This window comes from Capra hircus, chromosome 29 (assembly GCF_001704415.2).
Source record: "Capra hircus breed San Clemente chromosome 29, ASM170441v1, whole genome shotgun sequence".
Taxonomy (NCBI): Eukaryota; Metazoa; Chordata; class Mammalia; order Artiodactyla; family Bovidae; genus Capra; species Capra hircus.
The window spans coordinates 43,322,693-43,348,794 of NC_030836.1; the positions used below are offsets into that span (position 1 = coordinate 43,322,693).

General features: G+C 55.9%; 1 protein-coding gene across 14 annotated transcripts in view; it reads right to left on the minus strand.

Moving 5' to 3' along the window:
- Positions 1-26,102, minus strand: part of NRXN2 (neurexin 2) — a 110,288-nt gene that overhangs the window by 43,271 nt on the left and 40,915 nt on the right. For 7 of the 14 annotated variants that reach the window (XM_018043405.1, XM_018043402.1, XM_018043399.1 and 4 more), the window contains 9 exons: positions 24,072-24,095; positions 16,650-16,811; positions 15,538-15,976; positions 10,545-10,931; positions 10,184-10,387; positions 4,371-4,397; positions 2,549-2,668; positions 1,854-2,235; positions 1,040-1,230 (listed from right to left, as the gene is read on the minus strand). In XM_018043405.1, the coding sequence (XP_017898894.1) occupies positions 1,040-1,230; positions 1,854-2,235; positions 2,549-2,668; positions 4,371-4,397; positions 10,184-10,387; positions 10,545-10,931; positions 15,538-15,976; positions 16,650-16,811; positions 24,072-24,095 (1,936 nt within the window). The remainder of the gene's footprint in view (positions 1-1,039; positions 1,231-1,853; positions 2,236-2,548; positions 2,669-4,370; positions 4,398-10,183; positions 10,388-10,544; positions 10,932-15,537; positions 15,977-16,649; positions 16,812-24,071; positions 24,096-26,102) is intronic. The other 7 variants (XM_018043415.1, XM_018043406.1, XM_018043401.1 and 4 more) reach the window with 3 other exon arrangements.

The following is a 26,102-nucleotide window of genomic DNA, read 5'->3' on the forward strand; positions in this document are numbered from 1 at the left end:
AAATGGCAACCCACTCGAGTATTCTTGTCTGGAAAACCCCATGGACAGAGGAGCCTGGAGGGCTACAGTCCAAAGGGTTGCCAAGAGTTGTACCCAACTGAATGTCTGAGCACCGGCGCAGGATCTGACCAAGCTTCTGGTTCCAACTCCATGGCCCGCCCACTCTGTGACCTCAGGCAATCACATAGCTTCTTGGAGCTTCCATTGCTGCCTCCTCAAGAGGAGGGTGGATTCCAGAGTCTCTAGGAACCCTCCCCACGCTCGGACAGTCTGAGTCACAGTGACACCAGGGATCCCTAAGGGAAACTGGGGGCTGCTCTGGGCATGTGAGGGTGGCTCGCATTGCCCCAGTGGGCTCTGGAGAAGCCACAGGCCTCATCCTCATTCCTGTTGTTCCACCTCCCTGGATCTCTAAACTCCCCCTCCTCTTCTCTCCTCTCTGACGCACCACTGTTCTAGGGGTAGGCAGTGATGGCCCCACTAACTACTAAAGAAGCCCTGGGGAATGGAGGGCCCTCATATGATGCTGAGCCCACCAGGGAGGCCTAGGTCCAAACCAGTGCCCAGACTAGTCCCGCCAGTGCCCAAGGAACACGACCAGGGCAGCACGAGGGGACCTGGAGACTGTTCCTCCTTCCTCCCCTCATCACAGCCCCCCTCCCAGCCCAGCAGGGACACTGCTCTCCCTCCGGCCCCCAGCATGGCAGACTTCTCAACCCTGGAGGGTCAAGAAGTCTTCAGAAGGCCTGGCTGCCTTCTCCTAGCTCTAGGGTGAGGCCACCAAACTCCCCATGAGATACACCCTGCAGGCAGGCTTTCAGTGTTGAGAGGGCAGCCTCGCAGGGGAGCTGAGCAGAACTTTGACAGGAAGATGTCAGGCTAGATACACCGGAAAATGGGGAAGAGCGAGGGAAACTGTGGGCAGGGCCGGGACAGAGTCACGCAAGGGGAAGAGCATCCCAGGCCGGAGGCGGTCTTGCTGGGGCCAAGGGGGCGTCTGGGCTAGGGCCAGGCCTCCTCCAGAGGCCCCAGGCCCCACCTTTGAGATCGAGGTTTCGGGCGCCATTGGAGTGCTGCGTGACAGTGCGGGAGTCAATCTTGAGCGTGTGCACGTTGCCCGGGTCCCTGGACACCACCACGTTGTGCCACTGGTTGTCATTGACTGGTTTGTCTGAGTTCCCCTTCATCAAGGACGGGCCATTCCCCAGGTCAAACACGTAGTGGATGTACCTGCCCCACAGTAGGGAGGAGACACTGGGTCAAGGTGGGGGCTGGGAAGGCAGGTAAGGAGGAGCTACAGCTGCAGGGTGGGGGTGGGGCTGGAAGCTGCAGGAGGGAGGGGTGGAGAGGGAGACCTCATAGTGGAAGAACCCAGACCAACAGAGGACTCAGGTGTGAGGGCCCATCGTGGGGGGTGTGGGGAGAGAGGCTGCAGAGGACCTGGCTCCTGGGACAGGCTCCGAAGAGAAGCTCGTGGAGGGACAGCTTTGAGGGGGCAGTAGGGTCCCTGGGCAGGGACAAAGCTGCTCTAGGGTGGGGGCCTCTTAGGCCAGAGAGGTCACAGGGACCCAGCCTGCCTTCTGTCTGTAGTAGGGCCGGATGGCCAGGGCCAGGACAGTGAATGGAGCACAGATATGACTGAGAAACCCCTGGCAAGGAAGTAACTGGGGGGTGACCAGGGTGGAAGAGAGGGTGCTGCTTCTCCATGTTGGCTGGTGGCGGGGGGACCTGAATCTTGACCTGTGGTCTGTGGGGACTGGACATCTCAGCCAGTGGCTGAGGGAGCTGCCTCTTGGTCATGGCGGGGACAGGGGACCACGTCCTTGACAGCGGTGCAGAGCCCAGCACCTCACCCCTTGACCAGCTCGATGACGATGAAGTCATTGCCATTGCCTGAGTTGAACAGGAGGAGCCCGTCGGGGGCTGTGGTCTTAAACTGGAAGAAGAGGTGCATGGAGGCATAAGCTTGGAGCGTGGCAAGCGCCAGGTAGCTGCTGCGACTCTTGAAGGTGACGGGATCGGCCACAATGGCACGCAGGCCAAAGCGAGCATTGAGCTCACAGTAGGTGATGTCCCCATCCTTGCACTGGTCCATGTATGGCTGGCCGTTGAACACCAGCCCGCTCAGGTGCCCGATGAAGTTGGAGGGCACCACGGAGATGAAGCGCCGCTCCGTCATGATGCCCGTCTCAATGTTGTGGAACTCTAGCCGCGTGTGGGCCCCTGCCATCTGTCCTGCTCAGCACAGGAGACAGAGATGGGGTCATGGCTTTGGGGCCCAGACTGTAGGGTCACTTCTGGGGCTGGGTCTTGGGTCCCCAGGAGCCTCCCCTTCACTCAAGGGCCACAAGGGAAGGACATCAGCAAAGCCCCCACAGGCGCTGGCAGCACACCCAGCTCCTGGGTCTGGGGGAGCTGTGGGACTCTGGGCCAACAGGCTGGCAGGGCAATGCTGCCTCTGGGGTCCAGGAGCCCATGACATGCCACCCCTAAGGGAGAAATGGCACCCAGGCAGGGGTCACCAAGAACAGGGCTGCAGACTACCTACCCTCCACGGTCACGTTGTCCACTGACAGCTGCAGGCTCTTGCCCCGTCGCACCACCCTCACTGTGTGCCACTCATTGTCATTGAGCTTGTGCCCCGCAAAGAGCGTCTCAGGGCCTTTACCTGCGGCACCGAGGGGGGAGTCAGCCTGGCACCTCCTCCTGCCCTCATGTGGCTGCTTCAAGTACCACCCTGGGCACACAGCCTCACCCCTGTACACACCCACGCATGCAGGTACACCACACACACACACACACACACACACACACAGCCTTTGCACACACCCAGTCATAAATACAGACACACTCAGTATCACCATACTTGGTGCAACTTCCCATTGGAAAAGAACAGGGTGAGTGAATAGTGGGTGCCTTCGGAGTTGTGCCCTAAGGCCCTGCACCTGGACACTCACACCGACAACCAGCATACTCAGCCCGCCTCACCTCACGACCTTCCGTGTCAGTGTGTGTAGCCAGCAGCTGAATCCCCAGCCTATAGACATAGGCCTCAAGCTTTCACGAGTCTCACCACGCACCCAAATGTGCATGCGCACCCACAGCCTCACGGCTGTCCATGAGCACTCCACACACACACACACACACACACACACACACACACACACACCCACCCCTCCCCCATCTAGAGCAGCAGTCCTCAACATTTGGGCACCAGGGACCAGCTTCGTGGAAGGCAATTTCTCCCCGGACCAGGACGGGTGGAGGATGAGTTGGGGATGATTCAAGTGCACTACATTAATTGCGCACTTCATTTCTAAGCTAAGGCCATCATGGATCTGACAGGAGGCACCGGCCCATGGCACAGAGGTTGGGGATCCCTGATCTGGAGGGACCCAGTGTGACTTTTCTGCACATGCCTGGTTAATTCCACACAGGGACATACACATCACATACACAGCATGGCCAGCGTGGCCAGAGAGCGCAATGTCTTTTTTAGGAATTACGGCCATTTATTCAAGACCTGGATGAACCGCTTCCAAGACTAAAAACGTTTAGCTTTAGAACGGTGCTGCAGGCCATTTGCGGCACCCCTCAAGATTCCTCCTGGGCCCCCCACCCCAGTGCTCTCACCAGCGGGGCAGGGCTCACCACGCATGCGCACACCTGTCCAAATACACACAGAGCGGAACTAAGTACACTCTTTCTGCCTGTGGCTGCCGCGTCCCTGGGCTCTCTTACGTGACCTCAGGGCACACCAGGCAGAAACACACTCAGAGATGAGGATTGAATCCAGGCACACTGGGAGCTCAGAAATGTCCACACCCGCTCTCACCCCTGCTGAGAGCCTCACTGTCACCTCCGAGAGCGCCCCCGTTTGGCAGAATCTCACCCCCGACCCCCGCACCCCAAACGAGGGCTGTGGCGGGCTGAACTTCCGGGCTCACCGCCCACTCACCTCCAGCCCTCGGCTTCTCTCCCGCGTGCCTCGACCTCCCCCTTGTGGCCGCCTCGAGATACAGCGGGATAGCCCAGCCCCTCTTCGGCTCCTTCCTGCCCTCCTGCGGGAGGTGCCATCCCAAGCCTTTGCCCTACCCTCCAGAGCGTTTGAGGAGACGAAGTTTCTGGCCCTTCCTATCCTAGTCTCAGTGAGCATACAGACCCCAGACCTCCACCGACTCCCCCTGCTTCAGCTTCGTTTGGCTCGTTCTGCCCTCCACAAGCACACCCCACACACGCACCCACTGCCCAAGTCCCGCACAAGCAGGCTATGACACCGTCTCCTCCCCTCCCCCTGCACCCCTCCCCAACCCCAATGTCCAGAATCCCAGGCCCCAGGGGCTCTGCAGAAGAAGAGGGAAGCCACTTACTGGGTGCGCAGCCGACGCGCAGGCAGTCTGGGGGGGCCATGGGGCGGGCAGGGAGGGGAGACAAAAAGGCAGAACAAGTTTTTTTTTTTTTTACATCCTTCACAGGGAGGGGTGTCTGCAGGCAGGGGTTTCCCCCAGGGCCACTTTCCGGGGACCACGCGTGCTCAGGTGCCTTCCTCAGTCGGCCCCCTCCCCCTCCTTCCCCCAAACGGGAGGCAGGGCAACCGGGTGATGGGAAGAAGGCTGACATCTCCCTTCTTGGAGAAGCCCGGGCCTCTCATGTCTGAGGGAGATGGGCACCTTGGGAATCCCAGTCGCACAGGGGATCACTGGGGGGCTGAGGGCTTGACCAACCCCACATCTCCCCATCTCTGAGAGGGAGACAGGCGAGGAGGGCCAGAGCCCCTGCTCCCCTGCTCTGGGACAACTCCCTGCTCAGAGCCCAGGCTGTCACACATCATCTCCGTGTCCCCTGGGCTCTGAGCTAAATGGAGGGGTCTGCCCCAGGGTTCCCTTCCCGCAGCCATACACTTCCCACAGCCCCAGGGGGCTAGCACCACCCCTACAGGAACCTTCTTGCTACCCTTCCTAACCTGGAGGGTACCAGGCTGTCCCTGGGAACCAGGGTGCTCTTCACCCTGAACAGGAACTAGCATTATTCCCTTTTTCTAGGCAAGGGCCAGAGGTGCACACATGAGGACACTGAGGCCCCGTATGACTTCTGAGGTCTTCGGGGACAAGCAGGCACCCTCGGCAAAGCCTCCTGCCCCTCCCAGCCCCAGCACTGTTGGCCTCCAAGTCCAGCCTGAAGGCCCCGGGTACTCAGAAAGCACACTTGTCTACACCGACCTGCAGCCCGGAGCCCTGGGGCCTCTGGCCATGCCCCTGGTGGGAGCATTACCCACAAGATGTGAGTCCACCAGCCTCACGAGGACACAGAGCACTAGAGTCCTGTGACAGGGTCTTTGGATGCCTGTCCTGCTCCATCAGACCCAGACAGTAGAAGGCAGAAGCAGGCAGAAATGCTGCGTCCTAAACCGTCAAGTGACTGTGGGCAATTCTCTTCTCTCCCAGCCCCACCTTCCCTCCCTGTGAGCTGAGGGGCTTGAACAAACCACCCTGACCTGGAAACAAGCACGAAGTGCCCAATGGGCCAGCCCTACCTCTCAGGGAGGGGCACTTTCCAGGCCTCTCTTAGCAGCAGTGTATCCTGCCATCCTCTGTCTCCCCTGGAATGGGCTCTGCCCACAACCCCAAGGCCCAGGAGGCAAAGTGGGGTGGGGTCATCTGGCATCCCCCTAAGCCCCTGAAGGTTCCTGCAGTGGAGGTAGCTTCCCCCGTGGCTCGGGGGCATGGGCTCCGCGGGCAGTACGGCTGAGCCCCACACGCGTCGTCAACCGCAGCAGAAGAGTGGGGGGAGCAGCCGGGACCTGAAGCCACAGCCGGGCACCAAGGCAGGGGCAGAAGGAGGTCAAGGGGCAGATCTGGGGCAAGTCACAGGGAGAGGAAGGAGGTGGAGAGGGTACAGAGAGAAAAGAGGAAGAAAGGGGGAGCTGGACAGAGGGGGGAGGGGAGGATGTCGGGGTGAGGGCAGGGTGCCAGGCCTGGACTCAGGTCACGGGGGCTCTCTCAGGGCCAGCAGAGTCTTCACCAATGAAGGGTCCAAAAAAGAAAAAAGGGAGCTGGAAGGGCAGGCCGATCCCCTTTTGGAGAAAAGGCCTAGGGAGGAGCATAGTTCTGCCCCTCCCAAGCATGGGGGCTCCAGGAAGGGGGTTCCGTCTGTCCAGAGAAGAGGTGTTAGCTCCAGGCCCATCCTTGAAGTGACCCCATCCCCAGGAGCGCCCCTCCAGTGGGACTGGAGGGGAGCAAACTCCCCTTGAAGTTGAGCACCCAGGAGGCAGCCAGCACTGTCCCAGAGGAAAGGCAGCAACTGCGGGTAAGTGGGAGAGACCGCCCTCTGGTGGCCGCACCTCCCAGAGCACAGCTCAGGGAGATTTAACTGCTACCCTGATAACTAGAAACCTGGCCTCAAGTTCAGCAAACGGACCGAAGTGATTGATGTGCACAGACCCACCAAGGCCCTGGTTGGGCCTAAAGACCAGGATGATGGTATGAATGTGTGATAAGACAGGTGGGAAAAAGTCATCTGTATGGAAAGGAACTCCGGAAAAGAAGCCAGGCTCCACTTTATGCATCCCACCTGCTCCCCCATCCACACCCTGCGAATTGGAGGTGGGGGAGAGGGGGCCGGAGCTCTTTGCAAGGAGCCTCAGGAGCCCATTGGCTGGAATCTTGGAGGCGACACTGCAGAGTGGCAGAGTGCACTGGGCACAGCCGTCTGCCCAGCAGCCCAGCCTCAAAAGAGCTCAAGAGCCTCTTAAAAGAGCCCCATGGAAACAAACTACCACCCTGTGGGAACAAGGCACTGCCCCGTGGTCTCAGAGATTAAAGAGCTTTGGAATGTAATGTGCATTAAGCCTGGCTTAAATCACGAGCGACAGCCAGACTTGCTGTGTACAGCTTGAGACAGCAGAACTAAGTTCACAAGTGGGGATTTCAGAAGAGGATGTTACTACCAGGGAAGAATGACCCAGTGATGAGAATGGCCATCTCAGAGGTGGGGTGCTCTTGACACAGAGTCATCTGAACAGAGGTGGAGAGCCTCCCGTTGGCAGGGGGAGGCACGGCGGATGCACACACGGGGGCGGGCTGAAGGAGGTGACTTCTAAGGGCCCCACCAGCTTGGAGATTCTTCAGTTACACTTCACCCTTTGTGTCAGCCTCACTGGCAACTGGGACGGCCGATAGGCACATAGTGTAGAAAGGCAACCCCAGGGGGGTGACAAGAGGCAGGCCATGCCCCAGGTAGAAGGAACCCAGGAACCCAGATCACACTGGAATGGGTGACGAGTCAGGGACTCCGGGAACAGAGACCAACCACTCTGTTCAGGGCCCATAGACAGCAGAGCTCCAGGAACTGGCTCAGGGTCGGCGGACATGGTGGAGGCCAGGGCAGGAGGCGTGATCCACTCCTGGGGCTCTCTGCCTGGACACGGGCAGCAGCCCCAGGCCCTCCTGGCCCTCTCCGGCCCAGCAAACACCCAGGCACCTGAGACTGGCTCCAAGCACCTTCTCCCACCACATGGTCACCAGCTCCACTCTCTTCCGGACCGAGTCTGCGTAAATCCAGTGAGCACCTGACGAGCTGCCTGCGGGAGCCTGGCTTCCCTGCCGATGAGATGAGACTACGCGGCCACAGACCAAGCCTGCCAGGCCCTCAGGGTAGCAAGCAGGCTGGGGATCGGGATGGGGCTCCTGAGGTGGGGCCAGACAGAGGTCAAGGGATGTAGAGGCGAGTCCCAGGCCTGGCTCTAAGCTTCGGTCCTTATCCCAGTATGACTTCCCTTCCGTTGGCTGAGTCAGTCTCTATGTGTGTGCCTTGCATCATATAATGTTGTCATTTCCACGCTTCTACTTAAGCCTCAAAACAACCATAGAAAGGAGGTAGAGTGAGGATTCTTATCCTCATTTTACAGAAAAAGAAACAGAGGCTTAGAAAGGGGGATATGACTTACCCAGCAGTCTAGCAGACCAGGATTAGAACCCAGATCTTCTGGTCCCCAGCCCAGTATTCTTCCCATCACAGCCGGAGGCTTGGTGGCAGGGTGGGGACCACTTGTGTGTCTGTGTGGTTCACACAACAGCCACACACCTCCCTGTATGCACATCACTTGGTATTTGTGGACAGATGTGACTGTACCAAGCATTTGATCACAGCGTGTCATGAGCTGCTAGAGACAGCATCTCTGTGGATGGGTGGGAGGACTGTCCTGCTGGCCACCTTGTCCCTTAACTTCTAAGAACGTATGTGGCACAGATCGAAAAGCATGTCCATGAGGAGGAGTGAGGGCCTGAGGGTGAAATGTCCCCAGGGCCCCCCAGAGTGCACTGCCCTGGCCAAGGCTGCTGTCTCCTGTCTCATCTCAAGGGATCCATGGTTCTTCGCAGGGAAACTAAGACAGTCCAAGTGGAGGAAGAAGCATCTGCCTTCCCTGCAAATGGAAGCCTCAGATGTCCCCACCAAGTACAGAGCCGCGTGTTCACCACACAGGGGACACACATGTTCCAGGGCAAAGGGTACCTGACCCTGGATACACAGACCTGGGTACACAGACCCTGGGTACACAGACCTGAGCAGTCTGAGAAGCACAGGGCCACTCACGGTGTCCTGGGCTGGTGTCTTCCTCCTATGACCCTCTCAGGGGTGCCAGGGGACTCTGTACAGGCCCCTGGGATGCTGGCAAAGGGTGTCTCCCATCCTGCTTTCCCCTGCCACCCACCACCCACTCTGTAGGCTGTGACTGTGGTTAGAAACAGAGCTTCAGGGAACCCTAAAGTTCCGCACCTCCAAGGCCCCCTGCCTCACTCTTTGTCCTAGGAGCACAAAGGCCAGGTGGCCCAAAGGGGAAAGGACACAGTGTAAATTTGTTAGCAAGGGAATGGGTTCCCAAAAGGCCACAGTCTGTCCCCCAAACGCCCTGGAGACCAATGTTAGGATGAGACTCCAGGTGAATATTTTAAGCTCAGAGCTCTGTGTTCTCCTCAGCTGAGGATTATAATCTGCTCAGAGGAGCCTAACTTCTCCTCCAGATTCAGGACACAACAAGCCACCCCAGAGGCCTGAATCTTCCCACGTGACAGGCCCTTGGGTGTTCCACCTCCATATGCCCAAAGGCTAGTCTGAAAGGGACAAATGTGACCCAGCCTGGGCAGCTTAGGACCTCTAGCTGCCAAGGTTGCCCTGACTGACAGCTCCATGACCCTGGGACCTCGCCTTGGGGTCACCCCAGGTTGAGAACACTCTGGCACTAAGACGTGGCCCATAAGTGACAGCCGAACGAGTGGCCTTGCTGTTCCCCTTTTGACTCTGCTGAAGCCCCAGAGAGTCTGACAGGCCTCGTGATACTACCCACATGGATGCTCCAGGGACTGCCAGGTGAAGTGGAGCCGTGCCTGCTCTGGGTGGGGCAGAGGCATCAAGCCATCAGGTGACAAGGGTCTTGATACTCCTCCACCTCCCAGCTCTGTCAGAAACCAAGAGGAAGCACTGAACCTCAGCAAGTGGCCTGGGTTTGAGTCCAGGCTCCTCGCTGACCGTCACTAGCTTTGTGATGCTGGTAGGTCAGTATATGGCATTCCCAGTCTATAAAATCCGGGCAGCTATGGGGACTCACGTGAAAGCGGACACGGGGAAGATGACATGTCCCGATGGGTACCCTTGTCCACTCACATGCACACACGCTTGCACACGCACACACACAGACACACAGACATGGCTCTTTAAATTCAGAGCAGACGAGAGCGGCTGTGTGGGGGGCTGGGTCCTTCTGTCTCTGGATCTGCTGAGGCAGGGAGCCGGGCTGAACACCAGTAGGCGTCTGCAACCGCTTCGTGAATGAATGAACCAAGGTATGAGCAAGCGGATGAGCTGACAGCGAGGCATGAACTACCTCCTTACGTGTGTGCACCGAACAGACGACTCCAAGCCCCAGGAGTGCCCTGGGAGGGTGACTATCACACGCCAGACACAGTCGGGTCCCCTCCCCCACGGTTTTGCAGAGCACGAGGCATCTACCTACACTATGCGTCCTCTCTGGGAGGAAGTTCTTGCAGGGGGCCGGGGCTCAGACCCGGGCTGGCACCTCCCACCGCCCATCTCTCGCTGGCGCAACCACCAAGCTTCTCCAGACAGAGGGGGTGTGGGTAAGAGGCAGGGTCGGGGAAGGGGCCCGGGGCACGAATAGAGCAGTTACCGAGGTTGACAGTGAGCTTCATCTGGCCCCCGTCCAGCTCCAGGCGCAGGGTGTCCGCGGACTCCCTGGAGGTGGTGGCCATCATGAGCCCGTAAGCCCGCTGGGACATGAAGCGCAGGGACACGTCCTCCGCCTCCGTGTGCATAGCGTTCGGCAGCATGATCTTCATGTACATAGAGCCATCGTAGCTCAGGACCGTAGCCTCTGCCCCAGGAGTCGGGGGAGGGGGAAGGGGGGGACAGGCAGGGGCCAGAGAAGGGAGAGAAGACCAAGCCAATCAATACAGGGCTGGCAGGCCCAGGGATGGTCCTCGATGGGGCACAGGGATGGACAGGGGCACAGGCGTGCAGACCAGCCTCACCTCTCTCACAGACCCGCCCCAGGAAGCCGGTCCCGATGCAGTCACAGACGAAGCGGTTCCAGCCCTCGCGGCAGGCGCCCCCGTTGCGGCAGGGAGCGGAGGCACACTGCTTCAGCGTCTCCCGAGAGCAGAAGGGGGCCACGCCCACAGCCCCCTGCGCCTCGGCCAGGCCCCGGAGGTCTCGGCTCCGCCCGTCTATGAAGAGGTCCCGCACGCAGCCCACGTAGCCAGCCCGCAGCGCTGCAGTCCACACCTCCGGTGGCAGGGGCAGGTCCACCCGCCCGCCTTCAGGGAGACCGCCCAGGTACAGCTCGCTCTCCAGGTCCAGGATCTCGCTCTCTCCAGTGGCCAAGAACGGCGTACTGCGGCTGTTCACCGAGATGGAGCCTGCGGATCGGATGGAGGGAGAGTGTGGGCCTCAGTGGAGAAGGCAGGACCAAGAGACGTCCCAGGAGAAAAAAGGATGCTCTGCCCTCGCACCCCGACAGCCCTGGGCTGCAAACATTGCTTAACGAAGCCCCCAAGTTCAGAAACCCGTGTGAGCCGCCAAAGCCCAGCTGCAGTGTGCGATGGGCCTCAGTCTAGACGCCTTCTTCCCACCTGAGCAAGTCCTCAGAGGATGTACCAGAAGTAGACATGCCCCCAGAGGGCTGGATCATTGACATGTCCTCCCCCCAGCCAGCCCCTCAGACCAGGAGTCAGAGGCAGAGACCCCCAAGGAGGCTGAAAGACTTGAATCCAGAGTTTCCCCCACTAACATTTATTGGGCTTTTATGACTGTATACCAGGCACTTGGGCTTCCCAGGTGGTGCTAGTGGTAAAGAACCCGCCTACCAATGCAGGAGTCACAGGTTTGATACCAGGATCAGGAAGATCTCCTGTAGGAAAGCATGGTAACCCACTGCAGTATTCTTGCCTGGAGAATCCCCATGGATAGAGAAGTCTGGGCTACAGGTCGCAAAGAGTCAGACACAACTGAAGCGACTCTGCATGCATAGCATACCAGGCACTTGGACACGTGCGTGCTAAGTCGCTTCAGTCGTGTCCGACTCCTGAGACCCTACGGTAGCATTTCACATATATCATTTAAATCTCACGGTAACCCTGAGGAATTGATCCTTTACAATCCCACTTGGAAATGGCAGATGAGGATTAGAGAGACTAGGAAAGCTGCCTAAAGTGCCACCACAGTTAAGGACCAGAGCCGAAGTACCATCCAAGTGGCAGGATTCCAGAGCCTGCATCCCCTACCCCTGGACCAGGAGCCCGTGTGGTTGGTGAAGCAGACGGGCAGGCCAATCAGCTCCTGGAGCCTCTGAGACAGGAGGGCAGCCGGGAAAGGGAAGCCAGGCACGGAGCTCCTGGGCTGTAAGAGTTCTTTGGAAGAAGGGGCTGGTTATCTTAGAAAAAAAGATTTGGGATCAGGTAGGAGAAGGCAATGGCACCCCCACTCCAGTACTCTTGCCTGGAAAATCCCATGGATGGAAGAGCCTGGTAGGCTGCAGTCCACGGGGTCGCTAAGAGTCGGATACGACTGAGCAACTTCACTTTCACTTTTCACTTTCCTGCATTGGAGAAGGAAATGGCAACCCACTCCAATGTTCTTGCCTGGAGAATCCCAGGGACGGGGGAGCCTGATGGGCTGCCGTCTATGGGGTCACACAGGGTCAGACACAACTGAAGCGACTTAGCAGCAGCAGCAGCAGCAGCAGCAGGAGCTTCAAAGCCTTTCCTAAGATCTTAAGAAGCCAAAACGTATAAATTAGAAGCTTTATTCTGTTTGTAATTTTTATTCTAACGTTCTCCTTCCTTTCTCTTTTCTCCAGTTTTGAAGAATTCTTTAAAAAATAAAAGTAAAAAGGCCACCTATCTCAATAGCGTTAAAGAGAGGTAAGGATGGTTTGACCATGCGAGCCCAAATAGGCAGAGATTGGGGGTGGGGGCACCAAGCATGGGTCTGCAGGAACAGGAGCAGGGCCTCCTCGACACATTGGCTCCTCACTCGGAGCTCATTCTCCTCGGCGCAAACCCTCCCCTGAACCAGAGGCCCGCCCCTTGTGTCCCATTTTAACACTGGGGTCCCTGGCTTGTCCTCCCTGACAAGGCATCAGATCCCCACTCCCCCTCCCAGCCCCCCAAACATGGCCCCCAATCACCTATACTTCTGTCTGCAGCAAGATCCCCAAATGCTTGCTCCACCCACCCACTATGGGGTCTCCTGGACAAGGACACCGCCGGAGTGGACTCCACGAATGAACAGAAGGTGAAAGAAGGCAGGCCATGGTGGGGAAAGAGCATATGGTGGCGAGTCAGCAGGAGGAAGCCACAGTGCGCCACACCTCCTTTATCCATTCCGCCACTGATGGATGTCTAGGTTGCTTCCACATCCTGGTTATTGTATTAATAAACAGTGCTGCAGTGAAGATTAGGGAACGTGTATCTTTTGGAAAATATGGTTTCCTCCAGGTATATGCCCAGTAGTGGACACCAAGGGAGGGGAAGGGGAGGGATGAATTGGGTGACCAGGGTTGACATATATACACTACTCTGTATAAAATAGCCAACTAATGAGAGCATGCTGCATAGCACAGGGAAGCTCTACTCTGTGCTCTGTGGTGACCTAAATGAGAGGGAAACCCAAACAAGAGGGGAGGTATGCATACATACGGCTGATTCACATTGCTGTGCAGAAGAAACAAACATAATGCCCTGCAGCAACTATACTTCAACAAAAATGTTTAAAGAGGAAACTAAAGTGAATACACATCTTGTTTCAAGGTCATTCTAACACATGGAAAGGGAACAACAATCCAAGTGTTCAGTGGCAGATGGATGGACAACAAAAGGTGGTCTACTCATACAACGACATATTATTCAGTCATGAAAAATGAAGCCTGACACGCGCAGCTAACACATACTACAATGTGGATGAAACTAGAGGACACTATGCTAAATGACATACGCCAGACATATAAGGACAAATATTGTGTGATCCAGGCGTGGGAGGTCCCTAGAGTAGGCAATCCATAGGAAGTAGGGTGGTGGTTTACAGGGCCTGGGAGTTAGTATTTATGGGGACAGATTTTCAGTTTGGAAAGATGAAAACGTTCTCTATATTGATGGTGGTGCTGGCTGCACAACAGTGAATGCCTTTAACACCACTGAACTGTGCACTTATGTATGATTAAAATGGTAAATTTTATGTTGTACATAAACTAACACAAGAAAATTTTTAAACATGGGAAAGGTCAAAGAGAGTTTTGTTGGAGTGACAGCCCCAAGTCTGTGCTGGGCCATGAGAAATGGCCAAAGTGACTCACAGGCCAGCCAGGCCTGGTGTATGGGGTCTGGCGATCGAGTGAGCCTAAGGAAACCACTGCCTGAAGACAGAACAAAGCGGAGGGCCCTGGGGTTCTCTACAAGGCCTGAGCAGATTTCCAACCTAGAGAGTCACAGACCCCCTGCGTAGAAACCCTGGGAGGCAATTTGCGTTCTGTGAAGACTCCCTGGTACCATCATGACACGACACCAGGGGATGAACCCATTTACTGCAAAGCCTGGGGAAGGCAACATTTCTCTGAGAAGCAGCAGCAGGCCCATGAGAGGCTGATACCTCCAGGAGCCGTGGCAGCCCCCTTCCTCCCTGTGTGTGTGGGGACAGTCATTCTACCCCGAGATGAAGGCCCAGTAAAGTGACAGCCGGGGGAGCATGAAAATTTAGCTGACGTTGATAAGGGCTTAAATTGGATAACGTGTCAGTTCTCATTTGTATCAGTTCTTTCTCTCCTGTCCAACAAGATGGAGAAGAGTAAAGAAGAGAATTAGAAAGAAAACAAGAAGAGGATGGGAAAGGAAGGCTGAAAAGGAAGAGTGGAGGAGGGGTGGCTAGAAGCAGCAGAAGATTCAAGAACAGCGCCTGCCTGGCCCCAGCACCCTCCACCCTGCTGCATTATTGTGCAAGACCCCTCACCAGGCAGAATGTGGTGTTTACTGGGCCTCCTCACCGGAACATGTACTCCAGGACAGCCAAGGCTCTCGCTCACCGCTGCCTCGTTACAGCACCCTGGACAGCACCTGGCGTCCATAGCCACTCACTAACTATTTGAGTGAGTTAATAAAGAAAGGTGAAAGGATCTCGCTAGAAGGGAGGCAAGGTTGGGAAGGTTTTTGTTGTTGTTGTTTAAGGAAAATGGGATAACCACTGTGTTAGGCACTGAGTGAATGCTTTTATAGATTTTTCCTTGATTTCCCCTCTTGATGAACCCAGGTTAATGATCCCTTTTATCAAAAAGGAAACTGAAGCTGCAAGGCATTGAGTGCTGGCCTGACGTCACACATACAGGAAGTGGGAGTGTGAGGTGTGCACCCACCCACACCTGATCTGACTGGTCTGACTGACTCCTGGCCTGATGTGTCCCTGTGACCCTTCTAATCCCAGCGCCATCCAGGGAACACATCACCATCACTGGCCACACAGCTCTCACTACCTGTGTCCTGTGTATAAACCCAGTGCTTTGGGAGCATTTGATGGACAGAACCTCAGCCATCAGAGACTGCTGGAATGGGATGACCCTGCTCCTGTCTGGGGGGAGGGCCCTCCCAGCCCCAAAGTTTCCCAGGAAGAGGCTCTTCCTCATTCTTTCCACCAAGGCACCATGGCAACAAGGACAAGGGAGGGGCTGGGAGGGCAAGGGGAAGGGGAGGGGAGGAGAACAGCAGATTGGACTGTCAGCGTGGGTGGAGAGGGGTGAAGTGAAGGTAAAGTCTCTCAGTCATGTCCGACTCTTTGCAACCCCATGGACTATATAGTCCATGGAAATCTCCAGGCCATAATACTGGAGTGGGTAGCCTATTCCTTCTCCAGCAGATCTTCCTGACCCAGGAATCGAACCAGAGTCTCCTGCATTGCAGGCGGATTCTTTACCAATTGAGCTATCAGGGAAGCCCAGAGAGGGGCGGCCAGGAGAAAGGGGAAGATCCAGAGGCCTCTGACCTTTGCGTCCGTCTCTCTGGAAGTCCACATGGCACCACTCGCCATCGTTGACCTTGCGGCTGGACGCCCGCAGCTTGATGCCCCCTGAGCCCATGTCCAGCAGAAGATAGAGGTAGCCATCCAACAGCTCCATGGCAAAGTAGTCAGCCCGCTGGGCAGTGCTGGGGCTGCCGGGCCCCACCCCGGCCCGCCGGCCCTGGCTGAAGAGCAGTAGCCCGTTGGGCTCCGTGGTGCGGAAGTCGAGGGAGATGGAGCCGGTGCGCTTGGCGCTCCAGCGGGGCAGTGCCACAAAGGCCTCGGGGCTCTCAAAGGTCACAGGGTCCAGGGCAGCCACATCCTCACAGCGGAATGACAGGTCCCCCTGCAGCTTCATCTTGGGGTCTCCTTCCTTCGCCAGGCGGGACAGTTCCAGCTTGAAATCATTGTTCTTATAGACCACCTGCAGAGGGCCGTAGTGAGGGGTGGGTGGGTCCCAGGATGAAGAACAGGAAGCAGTTTAGGACCTGGCCTGCCTGACAGCTCGGGGCCCTGCCACCCAGGCTTGCGGCCCCTGCTCAGCACCCCAGACCGCTGTTGGAGAACTGCACACTCAGAGGCTGTGGGCAGCACTTCCCTTGCGGCACTTATCTCTCTGTCCTGTCTCCCTGCCCAGCACGAGCACGGCAGCCCTTGGCGCTGCTGAACTGCAGCTCATAATAACTGGAACCACCAGGAACACTTGGTTGACATTGACATTCTCATCTACCCCTGACAGCTGCCTCGAGAAGTAGGCACCAAATACCCGTTTTACAGATAAGAAAAGTAAGAGTCAGACAGGTCAAGGGACCCAGCCAAGGTCACAGAGCTGGTGAGTGGGCCTGAAACACTGGTCTTTAGTTTTCATGCCCACCACTCTCTATTCTATACACAACTGCCTTGAGGGTCCTCTGAGAAGAAGGGGGCCTCCAGCCCTCAAGGAAGTGAGAGAGAAGCCTCTTGCCAGGGCCAGTGGGCCTCAGGTTTTGAAGAGAGGCGGTCTCCTGCCACAGAGTGGAAGGTACAGAGGCCCCGGGCAGCTGGCTGGCCAGGCCGGGGTTTCCAGGGTGCCCCCCGCCTCTCCTGGCCCTACTCACATCCTTGAGGCAGCCCATGAAGTTGTTGCTGACAGGCGAGCCCGGCAGGTCGGCCGTGTTGGGGCTGCCCCCGATGTAGAAGAAGTCGTCAGAGCCCAGCATAGTGTAATCCTCCTGCGTGTAGCCTGTGGTGGTCAGGATCCCGTCCACCGAGATGGTCACCTGCCCAGCCCAGGGAGGGAGGGGGAGAGACAAGGAGACAACTGGCATCAACTCCCTGGGAAAAGCCACGGGCAGGGCAAGGGAGGGGCCGGGGGGCAGTGGGGAGAGGGACTCTCCATTTTTATGTCTGCTTGTCTCGGAGGAGAAACAGTGGGGGTGGGGAGGGGGAGAAAGGAGGCAGCACAAGATCTGATGGTTTCAGGGTGGGCTGAGGCCGGCCCCACGGCCCTCGGCAGACAGAGGCCTGAAGGGCGCCCGAGGTGTTCACTGCACAGCAGCAGGAAATGGCTCCCGGAAGTGGCACCGGATGGACAGATGGATGGGAGTGGGGGCCCCCGGGATACAAATGGCACCGTTCTCCTCTTGAAGGGTCTCTGGATGCACATGTGATTTCAGAGCATCTCTCACTAAAGAGGCAGAGAGCACCAGTTCTCCTGGCGCCCTGGTGGCTTCCACACCCCTGCAGCTCTCCCTCCAGGGCATGGTGGAGTCCTTTCAGTCTTAGCCCACGGGAAGGTTGGACAATAGCAAGGGCGTGAGGAACAGGAACCCAGGTACTTCTGGGGAGCCTTGGCACTTCTCAGGAGACACACAGCGCCTTTGAGGGCTGATTCCCATCACTACCTCCTAACTGGTCCCAACCCCCTTGCTGGGTCTGTCTTGCTATCCAGGTCCCTCTGTTTTGGGGTCACTCTCTTGTCCCCCAAGGAGGGGGCAGCCGCTGGCCTATTCATCACCCTGCCTGATTCATTCACCACCACAATTACTCTGTGGAGTCAAGGCCAGGCTAGGGAACAGAGGGAGACAGGCTAACCTTCTGTTACCTTGTCCCTGGGCTGAAAACTCAGGAAACAAAACAAGACAGGTAGGGATGAGGGCATACCTGGTGTTCCAAGAAGGTGAAAAGGGTTCAGTAGTGGCCTGGGGAAGGCAAAAGTGACCTTAGTGCGGGGACAGTGACGAATGCAGGGAACTCCATGAGTCCCTGCTCCGTGGGCAAATGTCCACCCGAGCCCCGAAAAGTCTAGCCAGAGGAGCACCCACACCCAACCAGGTTGTGGCGCAGAGTGAAGGGCAGGGGGACCCCAAGCCCCCACTCTCAGAAGGCGGTAGATTAGGACAGTCAGGCTCCTACAGGGGTGCTCAGGAAGCCAGCTCACAGTGAACTCAACACCATGCTTCTGCAGGCTACAACTCCTCCTGCTTCCCATTCCCCAAATGTGCCTCAGCACCCACTTTCTGGGCAAAGTCTGGAGACTGGGGCCTTCTGATCACAGCCCACAGTGTCCTTCCCACACCAGTCCATACGCACATGCCACCAGCCATCTTCCAGTGACCAGTCTCCAAGATTCCACTGTTGCAGGGATGGGGAGTAGGTGTTAGGAACACCTGAGGGACATGAGTGAACAGGGCCAAGGGGCCCATCCCTCACAGGACCCTCAAGTCCCCCTCATGCTGGGCTGGAGCCTCACAGTGTGTGGGGGTGGGGCTGAAGCGGCCCCCTCCTGGGAACCATCAAACCTTGTGCTGGGGGGACTGGGTTCAAGGACAGAGGTGAGGGCGTGTCTTTGTAGAAGTGGGCACTTTGAAGATTTTGAGTCTTGTTTTGAGGTGAGGGTTGGTCATTATTGTTTATTGCTTCTTCCCTCCATCCCACCCGAGGCTAGGAAGTGGAGATCTGGGTGGAAAGGGAAAGGGTCAAAGTATTAGTCACAAAAACATGCAGACGAGATTACAACGGGCAGGAGGGGCTGGAGAAAGGGCAGGAGGGGGCTGTGATGCAGGGCTGGGAGTAAGACAGGGAGAGGTGGCGGGGGAAAGGGGCCTCCAGCCCGCCCTCCACTCCCAGGGCCGCACTGAGAGACCAGGAATCGGGCCACTAGTAGTTCCTGAGTCTACGTCTAGAAACCCAACTGAGAGTCAGCTCCTGAAGGCCAGGCCCCTGGCCTGATGTGTCCCTGTGACCCTACTAATCCCAGTACAGTCCAGGGGACACATAGCCACCATTCAGGTGGCCATCAAGTGGCCTGACGACCAGGGCCACACAGCTCTCACTGCCTGTGCGCCACGTGTGAGCCTGGTGCCTGGGGAGAGAATGCGGACAGAACCACAGTCCTCTGAGGCTGCTGCCTTCAGCCTAGAGTTAGAAGGACATGCCTTGGGGGCCCTCCCTGACACCCCTCTGACAGGGTGCAAATCTGACCTTGTCCACCTTGCTTTATACGAATCTCTGCCACACAGTGCTCCCTAAAGGAAAAGGGCTGCCTTAACCCCTGTGTATCTGTCCTGGTGTTTTCGAGCCTCCCTGGCCCAGTGGGTGGTGAGAGGGCAGTAGGAGGCTGGGTAACATAGGAGGTGCATGGAGGAAGGGGGGGTGAGGTAAGAAGAGAGAGAAAGGGGGAGACGGGCACCAGGGAGAAAGGAAGCCGAGGATCGGAGGGGATGGAGGAAGGTCTCTGGGGAAGGGAAGGAGGTAGATGAGTGAGATTAGTAAAACCCGACTGTTTCCTCAGACAAATCAAAGTCCAGACACAAAAATGGCAGGTTCGTTAGTAAAAGCAGGAAACAGGGGGATAATTCCCCCAGTCCCCCTCCACCCCAGGGGTTCATGATGCCCCTGCCCCCCAACCCCCCACACAGCTTCTGGAAGGGGTGGGGCCGGCAGGGGAAGAGGGCAGAGGGGGCACGTGCAACACAGAACAGCCACGGCAGCTTGGACACGTGCGGGTTAGAGGGCCTGGGGGCGGGGTCCCGGCCCAGCAGGACAAGCGAGAGAAAGGCAGCCGGGGTGGGGGAAGGCATGCAGGGCCGGGGGGTGTAGGGAGGAGCCCAGATGGAGGCAAAAGAGCTGCAGGGGTGCAGAAGGAGAAGCTTCCTTCCAACAGAGGAGGGGAGAGGAGCCGCCACTACGACAGACATGTACAGGTGAGAAAGAAAGGGAAGGGATGTTAGACTCAGACCTTCCTCCCCAGAGGGCAACCAGACACTCACTCCCACCACCCATTCGCCACTGATCACTGACCCCAGGCACACCTGCTCACACACATCTTACTGAAGGCGGTGGGAGGGAGACCCCGACAACCTCATTTCCAAGCAGCATCCTCTGTCATCAGGACCATGGCTAGCACCCCAAGACACAGCAGAGACTGCACACAACCCACATTAATCCACACAACACACAGACTGGGCCCTGAGTGGGGCTGAGTAGAACATGACGAATGAGCCACAGCTCTGCCCCGGAAGAGCCATGACCAGTCAAGGAAGAGAGGAAGGAGTCCCATGCCCAGCCTCTGCTCCGCACCCCAGGGACGGGGAGGGTGGCCGGAGGTGGCTGCAAGGGGCAGCCTAGGACCTTGATGGGTTCTCAGCCCTTCCTGCTGGCCCCACCTCCCTTCTGCTCTGCTCTGCTCTGCTGGTCTCCCCGCTTAGGCAAGCTGTTAGCATGAGACCAGGTCCTGGCCACAAGTGTCCTGCCTCAGGCACTCCATGCCCATCTCGGCCCCACAGGAAAGGCTGGAAAGAGGGGAATGGCCCTCTGACATCACCCAGAGCCTGTCCCAGCTCCCTGCTATGATTATAGGGTCACCGACCTTCCTGGGAGGAGGATTATTAAGGGGAGAATAAGACCGAGGGCAGACTTTTTTTAACTTGGAAGCAGGTTAGATGGGCTCTGGGGAGTCATGACATTCCTTGACATTGTATGCAAACCACTTCAGTGGGTTTTTTCCTCCAGTGAGAGTCCACTGCTGTCAGCAAACTCTCACAAGGCTCCTGATCCAAAGATGAGTAAGGCCAATTCGTCTAGGAAGACAGTCCTGGCCTGCCCTTAGGACTGCAGAGGGTGGGAACAGAGCATGAGGAGAGGAGGACAGCCAAAGCGGGGTGTGCAGCCGCACAGTCAGTCCTGATGACTGCACTCGGTGGTGCTGGAACATACACTTCAGGTCAGAAATCCTGAGTTCTTATTTGGTCTTTACCATCTTCCAGAACAATCCTCATTTCACCTCCCGGACTCTCATCTGTAAAAGGGGTTTAACAGCTTCCATGACTGCTGCCTCTCCCGGGCTTACTGTGAGGATCAAATGAGGTTGACAAAGTGAAAGCGCTGACCTCTTCCACTACTTGTTACATTGCCCCAGGCCCTCTCAGGCCTCAGTTTCCCCCACACGTTCACCGGGAATAACCTCTGCCTGCTGCATGCACATCTATCCATTTTAAATGATATTCCAAAAGTGAGAGCTGCTTAGAAGAAGCAAAGTCTCCAGCGTCAGGGGCAGAGAACACTCCCTTCAGCCTGACCACACCTAACCCAAACCTCTCCACTGGTTGGCTTTTTTGAACTAGATCCACTCTCTCCCCCAAGGAGAAATGCTCAAGTAACAAAGAGAGTCCATACGAAGGAGTTAGTAAAAATAAATGCAAAACCAACCAGAGCCCGGCTGAGGAATGCCTAGGAAATCAGAGCAGGTTGAACGCTGTCTCTTTGGGTGCCAGGTTCTCTGACTCCTCTCCTGGCTCAAAGAGCTGATCCCTGGGACAGGTGTCTGAGGATTTATGAGGTGACTCAGGACACCAAGAGGCACCAGCTCTGGTTGTCAAGCATGGACACTCACACTAGGAGGTGTGGGCTTCAGAGACTTAGAATTTCACAGGGACTTCCCCTGCCAGGACTGAAATCAGACAAGGTTGTTTGCCTTTTGACCAGCTTAACCAAGTCATCCCATCTTTCCTCCTCCTCCTCAGGACCAGTTCCTGGGGCATTCTGGGGTTTCATGTAGTTATTTTAGGACTGAATCCCAAGAAAGGATGGTAATAGGATCTCCAGTGGGGCCAGAGATGCTATATTCCCCAGGGTTTGCTATGGAAAGAGAATCGCTTCTGTACAAAATATCTCTGCCCTGGAAACACAGACGTAATCAGTCTACATTTTATAAAGCTTAATAAAATTATAATTTCCTTTACAGAGTACAGACACTTTCACTTCCGCTACCCTTCTTGACCCTCACACTGATTCCCTGAAAGGCAAGCAAGGAATATCAGCTGTTTGGCAGATGAGAAACAGCTTTAGCCCCAGTTCACAGTTTTTAACTGAACTGGGACTGGAAGGAAGGGGAAGTCTTCTGGGCCCTAATTCTCAGATAGTATGAGGTTGCCTTTATCTTGCCTCCCTTCTGTCCTCAAAGTCACAGGTTGGCTGTCCAGTGAAGCTCTGTAAAGAAAGAGTTCTGGGGACTTCCCTGGTGGTCTAGTGGTTAAGACTCCACGCTTCCACTAGAGGGGGCACAGGTTTGATTCCTGGTCAGGGAACTAAGTAAGATCTTGAATGCTGCACATAGTGTAGCCAAAAAATTAATTAATAATAAAGAAAGAATTTCAAACACCCAGTTCAGGTGCACAGTGGCCTGGTCTGAGAGGTAAGCAATGGCAAACTTCTAAAAGCAGCAGCTGAAGAAAAGGGCCTGTGGAAGAGCAGTCCTGGGATCACCACACAGCTCCATCTGAACACCAGGATGACAGAATGACCAAATGAGGGCTCAGATTGGAGAGGGCTGGGATGGCCGTGGCCTGGGCACTATCTCAGGGACAGGACAAAGGACAGGCCCACCACAGGTCTGTGGGTGCAGGGAAGCGCAGAGCTGCCAGAGTATCAGGACAGGCCAGACGTGTTCTCAGGGCTACATCCTCCTGGGAAAGATGCAGAACCTCTCAGACAGGGAGCCCTAGCTCCCAAGCTGCTTCCTCTCCAGCCAGGCAGCTCTGTGGGCCTGGGAGGCTGGGCAGGCCAGGCAGCTGCCCCAAGCAGCATGGGCCTCGTGGGAGCAGACACGTCCATCTGCAGGGTCCCTAGCCTGGCGCTCAATCACTCTGCATTATTAATAGACGATGACTAACCGCCTGCTGCTGCCGCAGAGCCAGGACGCAGGAGGGAATCCCAGGGGAGGGAGGGCACACACTCACGGGTGAGGCGAGGAGCAAACGGCCAGCCTCAGCTCCTTCCCTGCTCCCACTCGTCCCAGCCCCACAACCCGCCTCCTAAGAGCCCTCACAGGCTCAAAAACACACAATCACACAGCTCCAGCTCATACCAGCGTTTACACTTGTAGAATCATCAGCAGAGTCTCAAACATACAGTACGGTCTCCCACCAACACCCCCTAAATGTCACACCAACATTTACACACAGTCGCACCCACACACCAACACACACCAGCTGCATTTACACAGACACCCACACCGACGCTCACCAGGCCTGAGCCCAACCCAAACAGAGGAGCTCAGCAACAAGTACCCCGACTTCAACCCGCTGGGCCTCCTCCTCTCACCCCCTCAACAGGGAAGGGAACCAACCCCGGTCAGAGGCCATGCGGGACAAGCAGCGGGGGGGCAGAGAGGGGACAGGAGATGGAGGGGAAGAAAGACAGTGTGAGACACAGTGTTAGTCAGAGCAGCAGAGCAGTGGGGAAACTGGACACTGTCCCTGGTGGGGGAAAAGACCATTCATGCCATGCAAGATGTGGGGGAGCCAGAACCAAGACCCCTCGAGGCTGGGAAGTGAGGCAGGAGATGCTGTCCCTTCTTGGGCAACCAGCCTGGGGCAGCCCCTAAATTGGCGTGAATGGTGATGTGAAGGAGCTCTGCATCCCCCAAGGCCCCCTCCCAACCTGTGGCCTGCAGAGCCCATGGCCCCCAGAAGCCTCACCCCCAGCCCCCTCCCCCAGCTCGAGGGGCCTGTCCAGGAGCTGACAGTGAGCAGAGCGTAGCATGTCATGAGATGGTGTTTTCCATGGATTTTCAGGAGACCAAGAAAGAAACTAAATCAGAAAAAAGAAACAAGGGGTGGGACAGGGGAGAAAAGGTACAAAAGAAAGCAAGAGAAATAAGCAGCCTGGCATCAGGGCTGGTCTAACCAGAGCCGATGAACATGGGGTCTGCCCCAGGTCTCTCTGGCCAGGAATCTGAATTCAGAAATTAGGGGAGGAGGTTAGGGCAGGGACAGGCCAAATTCCTTGATTTCCATTTGTCTTTTGGATTTGCGTTTGGACCAAAAAAGGCAAGAAAAGGGAAAGAGGAAAACTCAAAGAGAGAGAAGCAAAATCTAGAGATTGTCCAGGACGCAGAAAACAACTGGAAGAGCAAAACAACCAAAACCAAATGGGGAAAGGAAACAAAAGAGGGAGAATCGAACAGTTAAAAAAACCCACGGCAAACCAAACGGTAAGACAATTAGAGTGATATCTACCAGATAATGCAGTTTGTTTACCATAGCGTGTCCAATGCCTGCGTGCTTCACCGGAGATATGGGGGAGGGGTGGGGGGTCAAAAAAAAAAAAACAACAACAACAAAGACAACAACAAAAGAACAGAACGAAAGAAAAGAAAAAGAAAATGACCAACTGTGAAACTCAAGGAAGGAGGAAAAATATATATCCATATATATTTGGTTGTCTGTTCAGACCCTCCCACCTTAAGTTCAGCTGAAGTGTTTTGTTTAAAGAAAATTAAATTATAATGGGAGGGAGAAATAAAACACACATAGAAATTAAAGCCCTTCTCCCGATCCCCACCCATCCCACCCCTGGAGCCCTCTCCCCCCACCCATGCCCTCCCAGAAGAGCCGGCTGCAGAGAAGGGGAACAGTTAAGGACCTTGGTTAGTAGAGAAGGAAACGACAAAAGAACTAGACCGGGAAAGCAAAGACTTAAAGATGGTGACATTCCGCGGATGAGACAGGAAGGTTAGTTCGGTTTTTCACTCACACCTTGCCCCACCTGTCCCTGCCCATCCCTTGGTCCCCCCGGGGTTATAAGCGTGTTAGTAACACACACAGAGTTGGCAACGGGGTTTTCCAACAGAGGGTGAGAGAGGGAAGGCAGGGGGTTAAGAAGCAGACCCAATTATGCAGTATTAGTAAGTCCTATGGGCTAAAATGTTAGAGAGTTGAGGGGAAGGCAGGAAGGGGAATAGGGGTGTAAGAAAGGCATGGGCTATTGACTCAGGTAATGAACGCAGGGGTTTGTTGGCTAACTGGTCAACCAGATGGCTTTCCAGAGAACTGGCTAAAGAGCAAGTTGGTGTTGGCCAACTGGCTGACCAGTGACCATGTCGAGTTAATGGGTTAACTGGTTGGTGATGGGCCAATTGGCTGTCAGACTGGGAGAATGGTCAAGGCCCCCAGAGAATCCCAGGACTGGCTTGAATGAGAGGCAGTTTCACTTGGAGCAAAAGGGAAGGGGTTCCCAAAGAGTATAGGAGGGAATATGGGTGTCTGCTTTTCCTGGGGATGGAAGATAGCAAATAGACCCAGGGAGTCATGGTACAGGGAAGGGCAGCTCTTTATATTTTTTCCTGTTTCTCTTCCTTCAGAAAGGAAGAGAGAGCAAGTCACCACCATAACAGGGAAAAGGAAATTTTGCCCTCCATGGGCTGGCAGAGGGCTCACCCTCACATCATACCTCATCTCAAACCCTCCTCCCCTCACCCACTCTCCCACCCAGAGCTCCTAAATTAATCCTAATTTGACTTTTCAGAGCCCACACTGCCCCCAGATTTCCCTTGGTTCTTCAATCATCCCACCCTATTTTCTTATGCCCCTTTGGGGAGCTGTTTCTCCCAGAATGAAGTACCCCCTCCCCCCCGCCACCGCCTCCACCATCACTCGTGCAAGTCTGTGCGATCAGTCAGGCTTTCCCAGCAGCCCACCCTCCTTCCCCAGACCCACGGACCCCCAAGCCTCCACTCCCCACAGCCAGCACCAGAAATCCACTCCCCCCACATACCACAGCATAAGAAGGAACACAAAGACCCACCTCCCTCTAAAATCCCTCATTCTTCTCTAAACTAGAAGCCAATTTCTTTTACCCAAGACTCTAGAAGCCCCACCCCCATGCAGCTCTACGTTCATTTCCTCTCCTCATGGTCAAAGACAGCAGCAAGAACCACCTTCAAAATTTCCCTTTGAGGAGGAGATGTCAGCAGGGCTGAGGCAGCTTCACCCTGTGCGACAGAGGTGTTGAGACACTACTGCTTGATGTCCATCAAATGTTAAACTGCAAGCCCAAGAGTATGACTGTGAGAAGGAAAGGTCTTCTGGGGACAGACCCACTAGTTAGAGAGCTGTTATAACCAGTGGGCACAGGACTAACTCAGGAAGACAATTAATAAGGGCCTTGTATAGTTAAAAATAACAGAATTCAATATTTAGCAGCTAGGAGTGCTGAATGGCCAATATTAATTATTAGTGATGCAGAAGCAGCTTACCTAGCAGGAAGACAAGAGTCTAACTGCAGGTACA